The sequence below is a fragment of the Cucurbita moschata genome, unplaced genomic scaffold (genome assembly GCF_002738365.1).
Source record: "Cucurbita moschata cultivar Rifu unplaced genomic scaffold, Cmos_1.0 Cmo_Scf00006, whole genome shotgun sequence".
Taxonomy (NCBI): Eukaryota; Viridiplantae; Streptophyta; class Magnoliopsida; order Cucurbitales; family Cucurbitaceae; genus Cucurbita; species Cucurbita moschata.
Window position 1 is genome coordinate 3,829,539 of NW_019268522.1, and position 19,585 is coordinate 3,849,123.

A 19,585-nucleotide genomic window follows, 5' to 3' on the forward strand; every position below is an offset into this window, starting at 1 on the left:
AACCATCTTGTTCTCAACAATGTTTTTGTCATTTGATCGGATAGTGTTGTGTTAGATAGGAATAGGTTTGGTAAATACCGAGAACTCTCGGGTGAAGTATTAGAACGGAAAAATCTATTAGATAATAAACTATTGGTTTTTCTTGCATATTCTTGATAAACTAGCGTTTATATATAGATGTAGGAATATTTATTCGGGAAGTAAACAGCTCATTTGGCATCTCTTCTTGTCTCGGTAAAGAATTCTTAATGTGAATACACAGAGACAAAAGACTAATCTTTGAATAGGAGTGGATCGGCAAGATTCCTAATGAATTGGGTTATTCGAAAAAAATCTTGTTCTTTGGAAGATCTATCTCGTGTCTAGTAGTGCACAATTTCATGCTGCAAAAACTTCACGTCATTCTCTTGAAGCTCACCCTCTTCCACGTAAATGATCTAACGATTTGTAGGTTTGGACTAAAGAAGTAATGTCACTAGATTATTATCAAATCGACTGCACTCTGAATCTCAATAGAGCGCCTTCTCTAACTACATTGCAATACCTTCAACTTTGGCTGAATATTTTATGTCCAAAAAAACAACACACTTCAATCATATATGATAATCTATCCAAACCAGCACAACCTTATCAACGATTGTCTCTTCTTTTACAAAGATCGTAGGATCGCAAAGCTTATCCAAGATATGTTTTTTATTTGCATTTACGCCTCTTGAAAAGAGCCGTTGAATCAAGTTGTACTTTAAATGAAGGAAGTGTGACTCTTTTGCCCGTAGTTGAGACCCAGTCCGGAGATGTTTTAGTTTATGTTCCCACTAATGTAATTTCCATTGTCGATGGAGAAATATATACTTTGAGCACGATCTATTGTCGTATATACTTTGAGCATGATCCTTCGTGAGGGTACTCCAAGTGGGGCGTGCTCCACTTCCCTCTTTTTCATGAAACATTGTCAAAATCACTCATATCTTACACAACTTAAATCGTCTTAAGCCATTCATCTACCCATCACACTACCTTAACTAGAGTGAATATTTAATAGTAGGCTAGCTTCCTAGTTCCTCCTTCGCGGGTTCGAGACTTCATCATATGATTTCCAAAATAGAAACATGTTCTAGCCAAACAACGGTCCTCATAAATCAATATTCCTCCCACAAAAGTCGACTTTAGACTCCACATAACTTGGACTATTCGAAGAAGTTTTTTCCATTAATTCAATATGACACCAATCAAATGGTTGAACCTTTGATTCTTCTAATATAATGGCAAAATAAACGAAAGGGAAGATAAATCTTAGATACGATAAATGTTCGATAACTACGAAGATTCTAATACCATATTACAAGAGCAAATTACATAATTCTCCTCTTATGATTCATCAAAAATGTACATAAACCTATTTATAATAAAGAAATGCTATAGGAAGCTATTCAAAAGGGCACAAAAAAAAAAACAATATTAAATAGGTTAATTTCCCTTATGAAATGGAATTACACCAATATTCTTCAAATCAAGGTTATTCCCTCCACATATTACAGTATGGTAATTAAAATGAATTTATATTGCATGATTGTGTATCAAATCCTAATTCATAAGAAATCAGAATCGTGTATTGTATGTATATACATCACCATGGACTGAAGAACACGCCATTCTACACAATTTTCTGTTATGCCGCAATGCCAGTGTGCATACATACTCTCTAAAATCTCTATTTGTATTATATCTTTCTTTGCGTATTAAGTTCCTCACACGATCGTTTTTTTCCTACCTGTCCGACAATTCTCGTCACCTCGTTTCAGTTTCATTTGCTGCAGGAACTTTCGAGGGGTAGCTCGACATATCCAAGTCGATAAGCGACATATCGTACGGTGTGGATAAAGAGTTAGAGGCATCCATGAGAAGAGATGACTTCATTGCATCGGGATGTGCTGGTTCGAGAACGGTATAGGAATTCTGAGGGATTGTGGAAAGTGGAATGTCCTCTACCTTGTTTGCAAACATGTGTTTGTTTCTTCTAACAGTGTCCATTTCGGGGCCGGTAGGCACGAAGGTGCGCGATCGGTACTTCCTCGTTCCTTCGTCACCGTCACTATGGTTGTAAAGAACGTAATCATGATAAGTTGGTGCAAACTGCAAGAGAAAAGTGGTGAGGGCAATGAAGAATCCAGCAAAGAGATGCAAAACAATCTCAAACTTGAAAACTATATCAAAAAAAGCTCACTTGGTGGACTGTATCGTGGTAAAAGTCATTCAACTTTAAGGCATGTGCAAGACTTCCGGTGAAACCACGCGAACCACCAATGTTAGCTCCTGCATATTCTTTGTATGGAAATGCATAAAGATGGCCCAATGCGGCTATAAGCATCTCAATGCATATGAGGAAATCTTGAAATTGAGCAGCCTCCTCTGCATTCTTGATCCATTGAGTTTTTGCAGCAAGAAAAACGAGGACGCCCTAAACCAAATTACATAGGGAAGAAATCATATTATAGAATCAGTTGATGTTCATTCTACATGCTTCAGGTTGTGACAACAATATCTGAACTAAAAAGACATTTTGATGATCGCATACTAGTTGTTTTGGTCTATAAATTAAGCTATAATTTGAGAAACAAGTACATTACCCAGGATGTTTTTTTTAACGAAAACCGAAAATGAAAGAATACAAGGTCATACAAAGAACAACTCCGCAAGACAAACTACAAAAAGGACCTCCAATCAAGTAAAATTAGACCCAACAAGTGATTACAACAAAGTTTTACCACAAAAGTCAGAGAAACATAGAATCTACCTAGGGATCAAACGTTGCTACAGCCCAAGCACACCGCTAGCAGATATTGTCCTCTTTGGGTTTTCCCTTTCGGGCTTCCCTTCAAGGTTTTTAAAACGCATCTGCTAGGGAGAGGTTTCCACACCCTTATAGAGGGTGTTTCGTTCTCCTCCCCAACCGATGTGAGATCTCACAAAATCTCTTAAGCCCTCTAAAAATTAAATAGTTCCTCTATCCCAAGGACCCCACAAAATGCGCACACTCCAGCCTACTGAATAATACCGGGTAACCGCTCAATGTTTGAGTGGTTGTAACGAAGATTAGCATCACATTTTATCTGAAGTCTAACTTGCGTTCATTCCATAAGTTTTCTAAAACTAAATTGTAAAACACATTATTTCCCATAGTAGATTACACTCACATTTCAAAGCCACCATATTTATAACCTTCCTCTGAGTATGTTGTAAGAATCAACACAACGCCACACACACTACACACACTAACGAAAGAAACATCCATATAGAGAAGCAAGTGATTTGAAAAAGAAAAAGAACCTAAAGATCACTCACCTGCCAGTAAGTCAAGAAGACAACAGACTTAATGATGATGAACTTCGGGACCGGGTTAAATGGTTGAAGTAAGTCTTTGCATGCCACATAAAACAATGCTAATGAATAAAGAGCCATTGTGTATGACATAGTATAGATGATGGTGAGATAAAGGTATGATTGTTTTGGATTGAAATTTCCATCCTCATACTTCCCTTTTGCATATAAAATAAGTGTAACAGCAACTAGTATAGGCTTCAGAATGACAAATTGCAAACAGCCTTGCTTGCACCTCCGTATAAAACGCCTGCATAGAAAGCAACCCGTAAGGTTATCTGATGAAGTTTCAGATTGATACTTTTGTTTTCCTGATAAGTGAGGAAAGATATAATGCCCAATAACTAGATATTAGATAAAGGGTTATCCTGGTTAGGTTTTAGAGGAAATTACTACTAAACATCACAAACATTGAGAAGCTTACTTAAATATTCTGTACTATTTGAAATAGATTATAATTACAAATAATTAAAAGCCCTCTGCAAATGGAGAGCAGAAAGCAATTAACAATACAAAGAAAGCTCAGCAAACTAGGTTCATTTCTCCAAATGAAAGCAAGAAGGAGAAGCAATAGCATGAACAGCACCTTGCCTTAGGTAGGCATGGTGCCCTTGTGAAGCGCACTTGTGCTAATAATGTGTAGACATGAGGCAACAGATTCAGGCACTTATGTTAGTCTCCTTACCCAACCTACTCAACTGAACCTCATTCATGAAATGTCTAGTTTGTTCTCTCTCTCTCTCATCAAAGCATGCAACAACTAAGTAAGGTCTCTCTATTTCTCTCTGTAGTCCCTCCAACCCTCCCTATCTATCCCTTCGTTTCATTCTCAATCTCTCTTCCTCTCACTCTCCAACAATTCTCCCTCTGCCCTTCTATCCATTGGATGCTCTATTAGTCATCTCTCCATCTCACTCTCTCTCTCTGTTCCTCTCATAAGCTCTCTCTCTGCCTCTCTATCTCACTCTTTTCTGCCTCTCTCTGACTCGTTTCACTCTTTGCCGCTCTGCCCTCCATGGTCTCTATCTATCTCTTCCACTATTTTAAACCTCAATTCACTCTCTCATACTCGCTTGGAACACATTCTAAGATGATGGTTTTCCTTGCACATTGTTAACTGCTCAGAGATGCCAAAAGCTATTTGCGTAAAAATTCAAGAATTTCTTGAGCTTTGACCATCTTGAATTCAAAGGGTGAGCTATTTAATATTTATAATTCATTCTTCTCACTCTCTCTATATCTATTAGTAATCTATAATAATCGAACAATGCTGATTTGATTGATTATTTTTGTCATATGTTAGCATAGATGTCGATAAAAAAGGTCCAAAAGAGATCCAACATGGTGTTCGGTGATTATGAATATGTCATTCCTAGCAAAATATCCTAGAAAGATGTGGACTAAGGAAAGGTTATCCACATATTTGAGGAAAAGGATACTTTTTTTCATATCCACAGGTGTCTAAACCAACTTTCACACATCTCAGCTAATCTCAGCGTCCATGTCAAAGAAACTTGTAGGAATTTAAATCCTATGTACGTAACCATCTTGGTTTCAACTCATTCCCTATAAGTCCATTTACTTCTTCACTAGCCCCAATGATTACTTGGTCAATGCATGATGGCTGCAGAAAGGCGCTACATTTACAGAGTAAATGTTTTCAATAAAGGATTGGAGATTAGTAGGTATTGAATATGACAAGATACTTCACAGATCAAAAGGAGTTTATATTAGACTTGCTAAAACTCAACTTGCTGTTGCTCGTAAGGTTGTCTAACATGATCGAAAGAACAACTGGGGAAAGACGCTTACTTTAGATGAATAGAAGAATAGCAAGCACATCCAGGTAACAAGAAACATACAGTTCAACGTGTGTAGATGCCTACTTTCTCGACTAAATTGTGTCCGCTCTCAAGGTTTTGAGCCCTCTAGTTTGGGAGTTCTAGGTGGATCACAAGAAAAAGTCTCCTAAGAGATTTATCAATGTGGCTATGGATCTAGAACTGAGAAGCAATAACTGATTCTTTTGGTGAAAATGGAGGAAAGTATAGAGATAATTTCAAAATCATTAGTGGGAGAACAGAAATTCAATTGAACCAACTTTTGAATGTACTTGGGTATTATTAAAACCAGAAATTATTCATTCAAATCCAAACATTCAGCAAGATAACCAAAGGATTAATGGGTGTCATAAAAAACCCATGGCTACTAGACAAAGAATTAATATAAATGGGGAATATTACCTTCATCTTTACTTAATTTGCCCTTTGGCTGGTGCTTTGCCCTATACTAATTATTTTTTAAGTAAAACTTAAATTAAACATATTGATCTTATTTTTTTTTCTCACATAACTGTGTTTATTTCTAAACTATATGAAGAATGAATAAAACAACGAACCAAAGATATCTTTTCAAACAGTTTCCAGAACTAATACAACTATAGACAGTTTTAAGATGTTAATCTACAAAACAGGAATTATTAACTTTCAGATAAATATATACTGGAGCAACCTTTAACATCATTTTACGTTCTTCACATAAATAACTTCTCATCCATAATATTTGCCTAAATATGGGCTAGTTTCTTACTGCTCTAAATAGCCCAGCAAAAACTTCATAGTTACATAAGATGGAACAATACCCAGAACATTTCCACCGAAAGATAAACAATACCTGCGCATCTGCAAAATGGCTAAGATTATACCAACATATGCCTAAATTGTCTTCACTCTTGGAGTCTAGAGATGGAACAATACCCTGAGCATTTCTGAGAAATTCAATGCTTGGGTCCTTTTGTTCTTGGAGAGCCTATATTCTCTTCTTTTTTCTTTTTTCTTTTTTTTTTTTTTGGCTGTGTTTTTAGTTTGGCTGGGCTTTTGTTCTTTTCTCTCCTAATGGAGTTCGTATTCTTGAGCATTTTATTTATTTTCACCAATTCCACAAAACACGTACAGTTCTCAAAAGATCATAAAAAATCCACTATTTTTAATTTAGTTTATTACATTAACCAAATGAGGTGACAGAATGAGGGGTATATAACTCACATAATACATCGAAAGAAAAGAATAATATCCCAGAACTCCAACAATGTTCGAAGAATTGAACTCTAAAAAAAACTTGTTTCTTTTAAGAGTCAATTCTTCGAACATTGTTGGAGGGAGAGAGATCTTCATTCACTCTTAAAAAACTCGTTTCTCTCCCTAAATTGTCCAGAACTCCAACAATGTTCGAAGAATTGAGACGCAAGAGAAAGGATGGTTTGAGGATCTCTCTCCCTCCCTCTTTTTTTCTCACGAGTTTAGGAGATCCATAGAAAAAGCATTTTGTAGTAGCAAGAGAATTCATAAGGGAGATCCAATACTGGAAACATATGAAAAGCTTAGGAAATAGTAGAGGGGGGAATCATTGCAAAAAGAGTAGGATTTGTTGAAAATACATTTAGCAGAAAATCCTAATACAAGTAGCTAAGTGGAGCACAGTGTTTTAAATTACATTAAAATAGGCATCTCTCTGCAGCATCCTTTTCATGGACACTCTCCGTTAGAAGGCATTAATGCATGAAAAAAAATGAAGCATGCACTAACTATGCCTACATGTCTGGTGTACATCTATTATATTCAAGTGAGTTAACATAATTCAATGTTGACTAGTATATGCTGCCATTAATAACTCAATCATTACATCAATCCAAAAAAATTGAACTTTTGTGAACTTACCCATCTAGTTGTACAGGAGGAAGACAACACGTCATCAAGCCCCATGATGGCTTCAGTACACGACCACTTAAACTTATTACAACAGCTCCAGGACCACCAACCCATGCCAGACACAATGACAGAAAATTATAAATGACCCAAGCTTCATAGCTAAAAAAAATCAAAACTAATGATTAGATATTTGATCCATAACCATAACCGAAAGGACAATGATACGAAATTGTTTTTACTGTTTAAATGAAGGCATGAGAACTGAAATGACCGCATTTCATTCTTATTAAATTTGTTTATTTGCATATAACTTCTCTACACAAACTTTTGGGAGAAAGGAGCATTCAAGAAGCATGTTTTAGATGGCCATTAAAGAAATCCAACAATACAAGAAAAAGGAATGACCAAGAAGCTGTTAAATACATGATTCGATCGTGAAGAAAAAAAATTATACTCTTCTCATTTTACAAAGTCCATGCCCACCCCAAAAAAAAAGTTCATATTATTCTTGGTAGGCCTCAGTAATCTTCCACAAATAGACCTCACAGTAGAAATAAAAGCCACAAGAAAAGTAAATTAGTGGATTTGCAACAAAGTAGAAACAGACAAACTTCAAAATTCCATAAAGAATTGATTAAGCAAGGACTACTTACACTTCTCGAATTGAATTAAAATAGATTGAACTCGAAGGTATAACAAGAGACAAGAAGGACATCAGTGCATATACCTGTGATGCAAGGGTGCAATTTTAGGATTTACTAATAACATAATGCAAAAAGGAAGACAAACAAGAAAAAGAAAGAAAGAAAGAATAAACACAAAGGTTTTACTACGAAAGTACATATAAAGAAGCAAAAACGTAAATGTAAAAAGTTTGGAGGAAAGATGGTGTGAAAAGGAAAGATGAAGTAGCAAATTACGCAAACAAAAGTGGTAGTTAGTTAGAAGTATTTTTGTTGTCCCAGTTTAACCACTTGTAATCTTAGAACACAATTTATAAATGGTTTTCAACGCTCCATTCTTTAAAGTAAATCCCAATTTCTTCACCAAGGGTTTAATAGAGCAACCTCATCCCAACCCTTTAAAAAATACGATGCCTTTTGAGAAAACTCCAAAAGACCCATGGCAAGTTTCAAGCAGCTATTTTGAGCTCCAACACCTCTTTCGGCATGTAGTAATCCAGGAAAACTTATTGCAGGGGTAGCAGGGGTTGATAGATTCCCCAAACAAGGGATCAAAGTTTAGATGGGAGGGGGAACCCAATCCTACAACCAAGGTCTTGTAAGCACACCCTCCAATTGGTGTTTAGAAGGAAATAAGAGAAGTAACAAAAATCTATGTGAAAAGCACTCTATTTTGAGGCAATGAACTAATTATTTCCGTAAAAAGGAAGTCTTCCCTTCTTAAATTTCAAATTATTTTCTACCGATTCCCTCCTTGCATGGGAAAGTCAAGTTTGGATCGCATTCAAAGATGCTCTTCGTGTTTCGATCCTCAGTGGTGCATTTGTGTGTATAGGAGATTCTGAGGATATTGATGATTTATTGTAGAGTTGCCAATCTGTTCACTTGATTTGGACAAGTTTTAGGACACCTTTGGGATTCCGTTTGTTCGTAATAGGGATTGAAGATCCAACATCGTGTTGTTCCCTCCCTTTAAGGATAAATGGAAAGTTCTTTGAGAGGCTTTTTTTCTTTCTGAGATCGCCATGGGGAAAGAAATAGCAGAATCTTTTAGGGTTGATCGATCTTGAGATGTTCTTTGGGAAAATACCAGATTTAATACCTCCTTGTGAGTGGTGACCTCTAAGGCCTTTTGTAATTATTCATTAAGTTTTACTCTTTTGGATTGGAGACCCTTTTACAGGATTGGGTTGTCTTTTTTAATGCTCTTGTATATCCCTAAATGTTTCTCACTGAAAATTTGGTTTCTAATCCCTAAAAAATAATAATAATAATAATAATCTATTGATTCACAAAACGTGACGAATAGGCTTTGAAGGCATTTCAACATAGAACTCTAACTTTATGGGGGAGCACTAAAAACATTGAATATCTTTAAGAGTTGAGTCCACCAAACCATACACAAACGGATGGTGAATAAACAAGTTGTCATGTCCTCACCACCTATCTTGCATTTGAAACACTAATAGAAGAAAGGCCATCGAGGTTTCCGCTTGTTAATCCAGTATATTAATACTCAAGGAACTAGGAATGAAGGGAAATTTTTTACTTGTGGGTTTTTCCTTTCCAAATCAGATAAGAGTGGTTCTTTTGAGAATTGAGGATTGTTGATAAGACAGAAGGCAAGGAATTTACAAGAGAGCTCCTGAGCTATCTAAGCTACAAAACATCTCCCTGACTTTTGAAGCAACATCAGCTAATCATTCAAAACAAAACCAACTCTTATGTTCATTTCCGCAACAAATAATTTTCTTTACAGATTGCACATTCTATTGATCCTAACTCTTGTTTGGAGTTAGAAGGAAAGCTCCTGAGCTTTCTAAGTTACAAAAACATCTCACTGAATTTTTACACAACATCACCTAATAATTCAGAACAAAACCAACTCTTTTATTCCTTTCCACATCAAACAATTTTCTTTGAACCTTGCACATTCTATTGATCTTTAACTTTTGTTTGAAGTTAAAGGTAAGAGTTTTAGGAACTGTGAAGGTGTCCCCTAGGAAGAAGTCTGGCGAGATGGTATCATCAGTACACAATAAGTTCAGTAACATTGTAGGTTGCAGTACCCATGGATGAAAAATCTTTTCTAATAGAAAAGAAAATAATAAGTTTTCAGTAAATGGGGCAACACAGAAGAAGAAGGAAAAAGAACAGAAAAAAAAGAAAACCAATCTTGTATAAAGAATACAACTAGAGATTGAACTCCTTTCTCCCTACTTAGGTTTGCTTTTGGGTGATAATCCTAAACAAGTTGCTTCCGGAATCCAATGATGATCAGTGATTTAGAAAGATGGTTCTTCTTAGAAGACGTCTTTCTTTAAAAGAAAAAGATTCACCCTTATTTAGACTATTTTGAGTGTTATCCCTCTCTATTTCCTTCCCATTTTTTAAACTCTCATAATGTATGCCAATCTAAGATGAAGAAGAAACTCATGCTTGTAGTGACACATTTGGCTGGATAAAAACAAATGGCCATTTCAAGGGAAGGAAAAAGTGTGGGACGATGTTCGTTCTGATGCTCATTTCAATATATTCCTTGAGATTTTTGGCTGCAACTTGTTTCCTTTCTGTAATTTTCTCTCACTTTAGGCTGTGGTTGCCCCTTATATTGCCATGGTTTTTGGTGTAGCTTTTATTGTAATTCTTGCATTTTCCTTGATGAATGTAATGTCATTATCAATAATAACAACAAAAAGAATGCTGACTTCAATAATCATTTCTTATCGCTAAAAAAATTGCTATTGTCAGTACAACAACCATTGAAATTAGATCCATAATTTCTCTTTATAATTAAGTGCCATAGAGATTCTTCTTCTCTGGAAATCTCCATATGAAAAGAGCATCATTTTCTTTTCAAATATTTCCAATGCCTGGACATCCTTCAACCAGGGTCAAAGAGATTTATTCCTCAGCTAAATTGTATCCTCTTTCAATCTTAGAACCTTCCCAATTGAAATTTCTCTGGAATTTCTACGAGATTTATGCTGCTTATATGGAATGTGGTAAGAAAGAAAGTACGTAAGAATGGTGGCTAAAACATCTAGAGAGAAAAGCTATATAAACTGCCCCCCGACACTTGAAACTTTTACTCGACTTTCTCTGTGTCAAAAGTTAAGACTCGCGATTTTCCAACAAGATGCAACTTGAGGCTTCCTCCTCGAAGCAATAATATACAAAGTCCAAGAATTCATACAAGGTAACACAACAAGAAAACAGAACAAAGATGAACACATACATATAAATTTTCATTAAATCATCAAGTTCGAAACATGCATATCATCTAGGATATAAAGGAACATAATGTGGTGCATAAATCAGAGATACGTGGTGTTCAACCATGAACATGTCAATAAGGAAGCCTTCTAACGAACCCACAACCAAACAAAGCCAAAGGATCTTTCCTGAACTAAAAATGAAACGTGGGGAAGGAAAACTAACCGGGACCATAAAGATGATTCGCACGATATATCTCTGATAAGTAGGCTCCGTATAGTTCAAAAGATGCCGGTAAATATGAAGGACCGCCAGAGCAATGGCTCCAACCGTGCAAAAAAACGCAATAATACTGTAGTAGATTTGAACCGCATCCACCATACTGCAAAATGAACACCAAGGTGTATGCGGAAATTATCAACAGGATCAAAATTAAAGTAATGTATGTGAGGAAGATGATTTACCAAGAACCAGACACATCAAACAGGAAAAAAAATAGAAAAATTAAATAAAAAAGGAAATCTCCCCTTGCCTGTTGCTGCTTCAGAAGCCTGATCTCGAAAACAAGGAGAAGATTGACAGAAACCCTAGTCTGCCACCAAATGCACAATTAACTGGAGGCAGACCCCAAAAAGAAATCGTCAAACTTCGGCAGCTGAACGTTCAGTTCATTCCGCATGGCATTGAAAAAACTAACAGAATCCAAAAACGAATAGAATGAGAACTCGTACGAAACGCCATAATTGAAATTTTTCAGATTAAGAAATCGATAGAGAATCATCACCTTTGGTGAAGATTGAGGAGTAATAATATATAGTAGGCGGATCTGGGGGTGGAAGTGAATTGGAAAAGGAAACAAGAAATCGTTGGAATTGAAACGAACAAGATGAAAGCTGAACTGGAGACGAACAATAGCGGCTTAGAGTCTCCCGGAAGAACAACGGAGAACCTTCGCAAATTCAAAAGTAAAAATAAAATGTTAAATTTTAGAAATGTTCTTAATTATGGACTTTGTTTTAGTAATACCGAAATTAATTTGAAAATATCATGTTGTTATGTTTGTTTATTATGTCTATGTTGATGAATATGACATGTTATGAAAGTATTGTATCATATTGTATACAATATTACCTTACGAAATAACATGGAATGATTATGTTATGTATTAAACAACGGGGACCTCATGCATATTGTATGTTCACGTGTATCTAGATAATTCCCTGCTATATTCGTACGGACACGTACCTTATGACATTTATGTTCGTCGTGATGTTATGATAACATATGTATGTTTGTAACGACCCAGATCCACCGCTAGCAGATATTGTTCTCTTTGGACTTTTTTTTTCGGGCTTCCCCAAGGCTTTAAAACGCGTTTGCTAGGGAAAGGTTTTCACACCCTTATAAAGGGTGATTTGTTCTCCTCCCCAACCAATGTGGGACATTACAATTCACCCCCCTTCGGGGCCCAGCGTCCGTTCTCCTCCCCAACCAATGTGGGACATTACAATCCACCCCCCTTTGGGGCCCAACGTCCTCGTTTGCACTCATTCCTTTCTCCAATCAATATGGCGTCCTCGTTTGCACTCGTTCCTTTCTCCAATCAATGTGGGACCACCACCAAATCCACCCCCCTTTGGGGCCCAGCATCCTTACTGGCACACCGCCTCGTGTCTACCCCCCTTCGGGGAAAAGCGAGAAGGCTGGCACATCGTCTGGTGTCTGGCTCTGATACCATTTGTAATGACCCAGATCCACCGCTAGCAAATATTGTCCTCTTTGGGCTTTTCCTTTCGGGCTTCCCTTCAAGGCTTTACAACACGTCTGCTAGGGGAAGGTTTCCACACCCTTGGGTGATTTGTTCTCCTCCCCAACCAATGTGGGACATCACAATGTTAGTCGAAGGTCAGGTCCATTGGGTACATATACGAGCTCTCCAGAGGGTTCATGTGTGTGTACATAGGTCGTGTGTTGAAAAGTACTACACATCCAATCCTACCCAAGCTGGAAGTTGAGACCAAGACCATGAAATGATGTTTTATGACATGTCCCATACATGATTGTATGTGATTGCATTTTCTGATCATAACTGAATATTTCTTAAAATACTCAAGACATGCGTTACTCTTACCTTTAAGATAAACTTAAAATGATATGAACCAAGTGACATCAATCATAAAATATACTTCAATGAAAATGTGACGAAAATATTGTTGAAATTATCAAAAGATATTTCAATTCATGTCACATTGAGGAAGAATGGAGTTTCATTGTTATAAATTTTGGGTGGATCATAATTTAGAGTTATGGTGTTTTTTAATGTATTTTAAAACTTATTTACACGGTGGATAACTACGGCCATAAAGTATACATAATGGTTAATTATAGTCATATAGTACGAATGTTACAAACTCTTGACTCGGTTTTATTTTGAGGTTATATAAAGTCATGTATGTTACTACGGTAAGGAGACTTGGAAATGTAGTAAAAAAAACATTTGTGCTCCCTTTAGCCAATGTCTAAGTTTATTTGCAATTCTACCGTTTAGGTTGCATGTAGAATCATTCAAGCTTGACATGATCAATTTTGGTTGTAAAGTGATTCGAATCTCAAACAAGTGTTCTTGCCTTGACTGTTTAATTAACAAGACATGATCAATTTTGGTTGTAAAGTGATTCGAATCTCAAACAAGTGTTCTTGTCTTGACTATTTAATTAACAAGATAATTTAAATTTTACTTTCCCTTGTAGTGATTTTTTATCATTAGGGTTAAATTTAGATTGCATGTTTAGAATCACTGAAGTTATACATGATCGATCTTGCTTGTGGAGTGATTCGAACCTCAAACAAATGTTCTTGCCTTGAGATATTCGATCAATAAGGTAATCCAAATCTTACTCCTCTGGTAGTGATTTCATATCACAAGGCACCTCAGATGTGACGTCGCAATGCTGACCATGAGACTGGAGATAGAGTAGAAGCATTCATGTTATTTGTAGCCCTTAGGTTAGGTCACGGTATTTTTTATTTTACTTTATTTTATATACGTTTCAACAGTAATTGTTTTAACGATTTTGCTATGAACATTTAAGTTCATGACATTATTTTGAAATATCTTAAAAGATTTTTAGCATTTCTTAATTATGTCAGGCATATAATAGCGACTTTATTATTATTTTAAAATATTTTACACTGAGTCGGGTGGAGCAGACGATAGGGGAATCAACTTAGCTGAGCCGCACGAAAGCTGAGAGCTGGAGATGGTCTGACACGTGTTAGATGAAAGTCTCACATCTGCTAATTTAAGGAATGATCTGTTGGGTTTTATGTCCTAAAACTCATAGTTTGTAAACAAAGATATATTCTATTTTCAATAAAGTTATTATTGATGTTTATTCAGTAAAAATTGTTATTGAATAAAGTGAACTTTACGATCATTAATCTAAATCCAATAAACTAAGAACACTCTGGCTATAGTATGATTACTTGAACTATATGTAGAGACATAAGAGTGGATCAAGTTCAAGTATATAGTCAAAATGATCTATAGTATAAGGATAAGGCTGAGTACCTTATTCTGGGGACACTATGGATGCGACCCACTTTTGTATATGATATAAACAATGTGATCACTAAATTGTGCATGTGGAAACATGTGAGTGGGGGCGTCCTATGCAATGAGTATTGCATAAGATTGGACCATGAAGAAAACCACTCTCACTTTATAAAGTCGTTTACTATTGAGACTGATTTTCTTTTCATTCGATAACCTAGGTAACTCGGTTTTAATCCTGAGCTAACCATGAACTCCTGTTTATTCGGAATTATCCTTAGATTTGCATGGGTGAGAGTGGCTCTAGTTCGCCGACTCAACAGGCCTCTCATTTCAGGGGTAAGACTGGGTGAATGGCTAGGGACGTGGGGTGCAAGACGGAATTCACTCCTACCCACTTTTAGGGATAGAAGAAAGGTAGTTCCCTTAAGCACTGACTCCAGGTCTTGAACAAGGGGCCCCACCCTCTCATTGGCCTGAGAGGGATTCGGTTTACTGGTTGAACCACAAACCAATTGTTCATTAGAGGATCAGTGAGACATAAGGAACAAGAAGTAACTTCAGGGGTAAAACGATAAATTGACCCAGCTCTAGTTACGAACAACCTGTGAAGGATCGACTTACTAATCATGGTTATATCAGATGGACAGAAATATATCTATAGTGAGGGGAGTGCAACTACTAGGCTATAGTGGAGTGTCCTAGTAGTTAACGAATGTTGGTTAACCAGGTTAATGAGTTTAATCGGTTAATCTTGGATCGTTGGAGCCCATGATCTATAGGTCCATTAGGTCCCTCTGCTAGCTCATATCGGACTAAACCATAGAACAATGTGACGAGTGAGTTCGAAGTGTTCGAATTCAAATTAGGGAATATGCGTTACATATATACGATATATTTAACCGCAATTTTGTTTTATTTACGAATTAAACGAAAAGAGAGAATCTGAGATATTTAAATAAGATTTAAATATCTTAATCAATTAGGTGTCGGAATTGATTGGGATTGGTATTTGAATTAATATTAAATATTAATTAAATAGTTTAATTAATCATTTAATGTTACTTTAATTTGAAATTCATTATTCAAATTAATTGTTGAATTAAAATGAAGAAAGTCAAAATGTATGTTGACTTCATTTAATGGAAAAATCCATGTTAGTGGAATTTTGAGGTGTCAAAATTTGGTTTAACCAAACTTGCATGCTTGCCAAATAAACCCCACAAGTTTGAGTGAAATTTTGAGTTTCAAAATTTGGTTAACTCAAACATGCATGCTTGCCACATAATCCCAAACATTTGAGTGGAATTTTAAGTGTCAAAATTTGGTGATCTCAAGTTTGCATGAACATGCAAACATAACTCTTTAAATAGAGTGATCATGATACATGGAAGGTCTTCTTCATCTTGGTGAAAAACCTTGAGAAAAACCTCTCACAAACACTCTCTTCACGTATACAAAATCCCTCCCAAGTTTAGTCACTCACCGGATTCTACAATCCCGTTCTAAGACCGGAGGATAGTGGAGAAGACACTAGTGGTGGTTCGAAACCGGTTCGTGAGGCAAAAGGAGTTTGAACTACAAAAGGTTAGTATTTAAACTCATTAAGTTTTAATACTTATGAACATGCTAGTAATTTACAATAATTGATGTTCTAAAAGTGCCTAAGATCCAAATTGCTTCCGCATGTGTTATATTAATACCAACATGATCATGGGTTTATAATCAAGGAATACTCTCCCCATTGGTGTGAGGCCTTTTGGGGAAGTTCAAAGCAAAGTCATGAGAGCTTATGCTCAAAGTGCACAGTATCATACCATTGTGGAGAGTCGCAAGGCGAGCTGGGCTGCGATGTTGGACGAGAGTTGTGAGCGGCAAACGTGGAGACAGGCAGGATGCGATGAAGACCATGCGTCTAGTTGGAATGAACGCGTGGATTCCAAGTCTGCAAGGTTCGGAACAGAGCCTATGTTTCAGTTTTCCTCCAACCGAAGCTCAAGTTCGAAATCTACTTCAATTTATGAACCTAAGGTTTAAACCCGAGGGGGGATTTTCTTTTTCTCTAGATTTCTTCTCTTTTTTTCTTGCCTTATTGACCGTATCTTCAAATTCAACCGTTGGAATTTTACCAAATTTGAGTATGTTCCTAGAGAAGACACACGTCATCACATCCAATGACCATAATTCAAATTGAAGGTCGGTAGTTCATTGATCGGAGATGATATTTTCGATAAGAAATTTAGAAAACTCAATCTTCAAATCATGACAATCCTTGAAGTTTCAACATCGGTTTAAGCTCCCCTATAAAGTCTGAAGTTGGGGCATTAGTATGGAACAAGAATCGAGTAAGGCTGAGCTCTCAATTGTGGGTTATAGCCATTTAAATTTTTTTTCAAAATTCGAGAGCAATTATCCACAATTTTCCTTCAAATCTGTTCATACAGCTTCCAAACAAGATTACCCACAAGTTTTATGAAGAAACCGAGCGCTAAAAGAGCCTAGAACTTATTCCCCCAATAGTGGCCATCATTGAAGACATTCAAAGTAAGCTTGAAATTTCAATCCAATCCTACAAGCCAATTTGTCGAGTGAGACCAATCCCAATCAGTTTCTGCAGTTTTGCACATTCAAAGGTGTATTTTCATAGAACACAATGAAGAGAATTAATCCCAAGAACGTGTCCAATTGATGAAAATCAATTTTGGGTATAATTTCGGGGTAAGTATCGAATTCCTACCTATAATTCATTTTACTTAAAATTAAGCATTATTTTAGCTTAAGAAGGTCGAGATGAGTAACTTTGATGAAGGAATCGAGAGCTAAAACGTCGTAGAACGAGTTGCTTAAGAAAATGAAAATCTATATTTTCGGGTGAGTTGTAGACCAATGATGATTTTCTAAAATTAAAGCCACACACTCAAAGACGTCTCACCAAAAAAAATTTCTTTAGCTAGAGGGAATAATAAGGAAGAGATTCTAGAAACGGCTGCCCAATAAGAAATCATCTGTTTTGAACTCGGGCAAAAAAATATGTTTTCCAACCAACTTTGGAGACAAATAACTTAAGCTACGATCCACGAGAAGGTATGAAACCAATCCCTATATGTTCCTTGCAACACCATCTTTTAGTTTCATGAAAAAAAATAGAGAGTTATTTTTAGACGGTGGTTCTAACGGAAGCGCGCGCGTCTTCTTACTTCCCGAGGAAGAAGACGACGACGTGGCTAGTTCAATGTTAACCCAAACTTCGACCTTCCCTCAGTTTTTCTCAATTTTAACCCTCTTCCAGATCAATTCTCATGAAAAATTTTATGATTCTAGAAAATAGGCACCCTAAGATTGTGTGAAGGGAAATTTGAAGTAATTCGGATACCGAAAGCTCAAGAACGAAGGTACTAAACGTCAACGACAAGGTAAGTAGTCATCTTGAACTTTTTGTAAGAAATACTTACAGAATCGCTTAGATTTTCGTATGAACCTTAAATCAAGTATGAATTTAAGTAATATGAAAAACACCAAGAACCGTGAGTTAAGACCTTGAACCGATCGATTTTCTTGAGATTTAAGTAACGTTAAAATAACCCACTAAATGAACTCCGCTACCTATAAATTTTTTAATACTGAGCCTATTATGGCGTGTTAAGATTATATATGAATTTTTTTGGTCATTGGACAAGGTTAACTAGCTAAACCAAGTATCACGTAAAATGACCATAACGTCCTTAAGGTAACTTATCTGTTCATAATCTAAATGTCCTCTAAATACTATGCAAATTTGTATTAGACCTTATTTTATGATATTTGATGATGTTGCAAAGTTTGAAAGTCATTAGAATACGCTAAGTAGCTAAACCAAGAAATAGGAATAAACTGACCAAAATGCCCATAGGACTCCTTACGATATTTCAAGGTCCAAACATGTTTCAAATGACTTGCTACTTTTTATAAGGTCTAAAGGTCTATTCCTAAGGATACGTAGACGTGTTTAAGGTTTTAAGTTAATTAGAGCAATAGGACGTAAGAAACGCCTAAAATAAACCACTTAAGTAACCCTTATCCAAGACTCAAGACCTTATGACTCTATGACTTTCTAGAATAACTCAGGCATGTTACTATGATGGGTTCATAAGCTAAATTTTTTATGAATGACAACCCAAGGAAAATACCACACGAGCTCTACAACTACCAAGATAAAATATTACACTTCATGCCCTAACGTGATCCTAGATTACTCCCCATGAAAGAATGTTAGGTCATACTCTAATCATGCCTGAGGTGACCCAAGACTTCCCACCGCGCAGTGCTTTTAGAGGCCTATGTTTTCATCTGTAACGACTTTAAATTTCCACATATTTAGAGTCGCCACTAATGTCTCATGCTCGTCTCTAATGCAGAATATAACTCTAAAGATGCTCATCTTAAATAGAGGAAAAATTTAAAACTTCAGAATACATTAAATCACTAGAAAACGAACTTACATGTTTCATACATCACGCTGGAGTTCAAAATAAGATAAAAACAATTACAAATTAAATAATTTAAACAAATGAAATGCAAACACCCTATTCTAACCAAGACTAGGAATTTTAAATATGCAACTATCCTATGCATGCGTCACAGTCTCTAATCACGATGTCACCGTCAACTGTACATGGGCGCCTTGCATTTACCTGAAAAACAATATGGCACACGGCAAGAAATACTCAGTAAGTGACCTCACTATAGGGGCCATACTAATGCAAACACATGCAATCATGAATTAGGGACCTATCTCTAATCATCATAAGGATGACCTCCAGTCTCAGATAAATTGGATGTGTAGTAATTCCCTACACACGACTCACACGTGCAAGTGTGACTCCCCAGGGCGCTCGCACACCCCTTGGACCCTCTGGTCAAGTTAATTTGTAACGATGTCCAGAGGTTAGTGGAACCCTATAGTGTCATGCACCTCATGAACACCCTCATCTGTGCGCATTCGCACTCATCATCATACGGTGTGCGTTCGCACTATCATCTCTAGGGGAAGTAGCCCTATGCTTATGAAT

General features: G+C 36.4%; 1 protein-coding gene across 1 annotated transcript; it reads right to left on the reverse strand.

Moving 5' to 3' along the window:
* Positions 1-1,463: 1,463 nt before the first annotated feature.
* On the reverse strand, positions 1,464-11,967 carry LOC111444214 (transmembrane protein 184B-like). Its single transcript, XM_023082224.1, has 8 exons — positions 11,769-11,967; positions 11,517-11,676; positions 11,210-11,366; positions 7,739-7,812; positions 7,095-7,244; positions 3,343-3,628; positions 2,225-2,458; positions 1,464-2,133 (listed from the first exon to the last, which is right to left on the reverse strand). The coding sequence occupies exons 3-8, from the start codon at positions 11,363-11,365 to the stop codon at positions 1,789-1,791; spliced, it is 1,245 nt and encodes a 414-aa protein (XP_022937992.1). The 5' UTR covers position 11,366; positions 11,517-11,676; positions 11,769-11,967; the 3' UTR covers positions 1,464-1,788.
* Between the last annotated feature and the right edge of the window lie 7,618 nt (positions 11,968-19,585).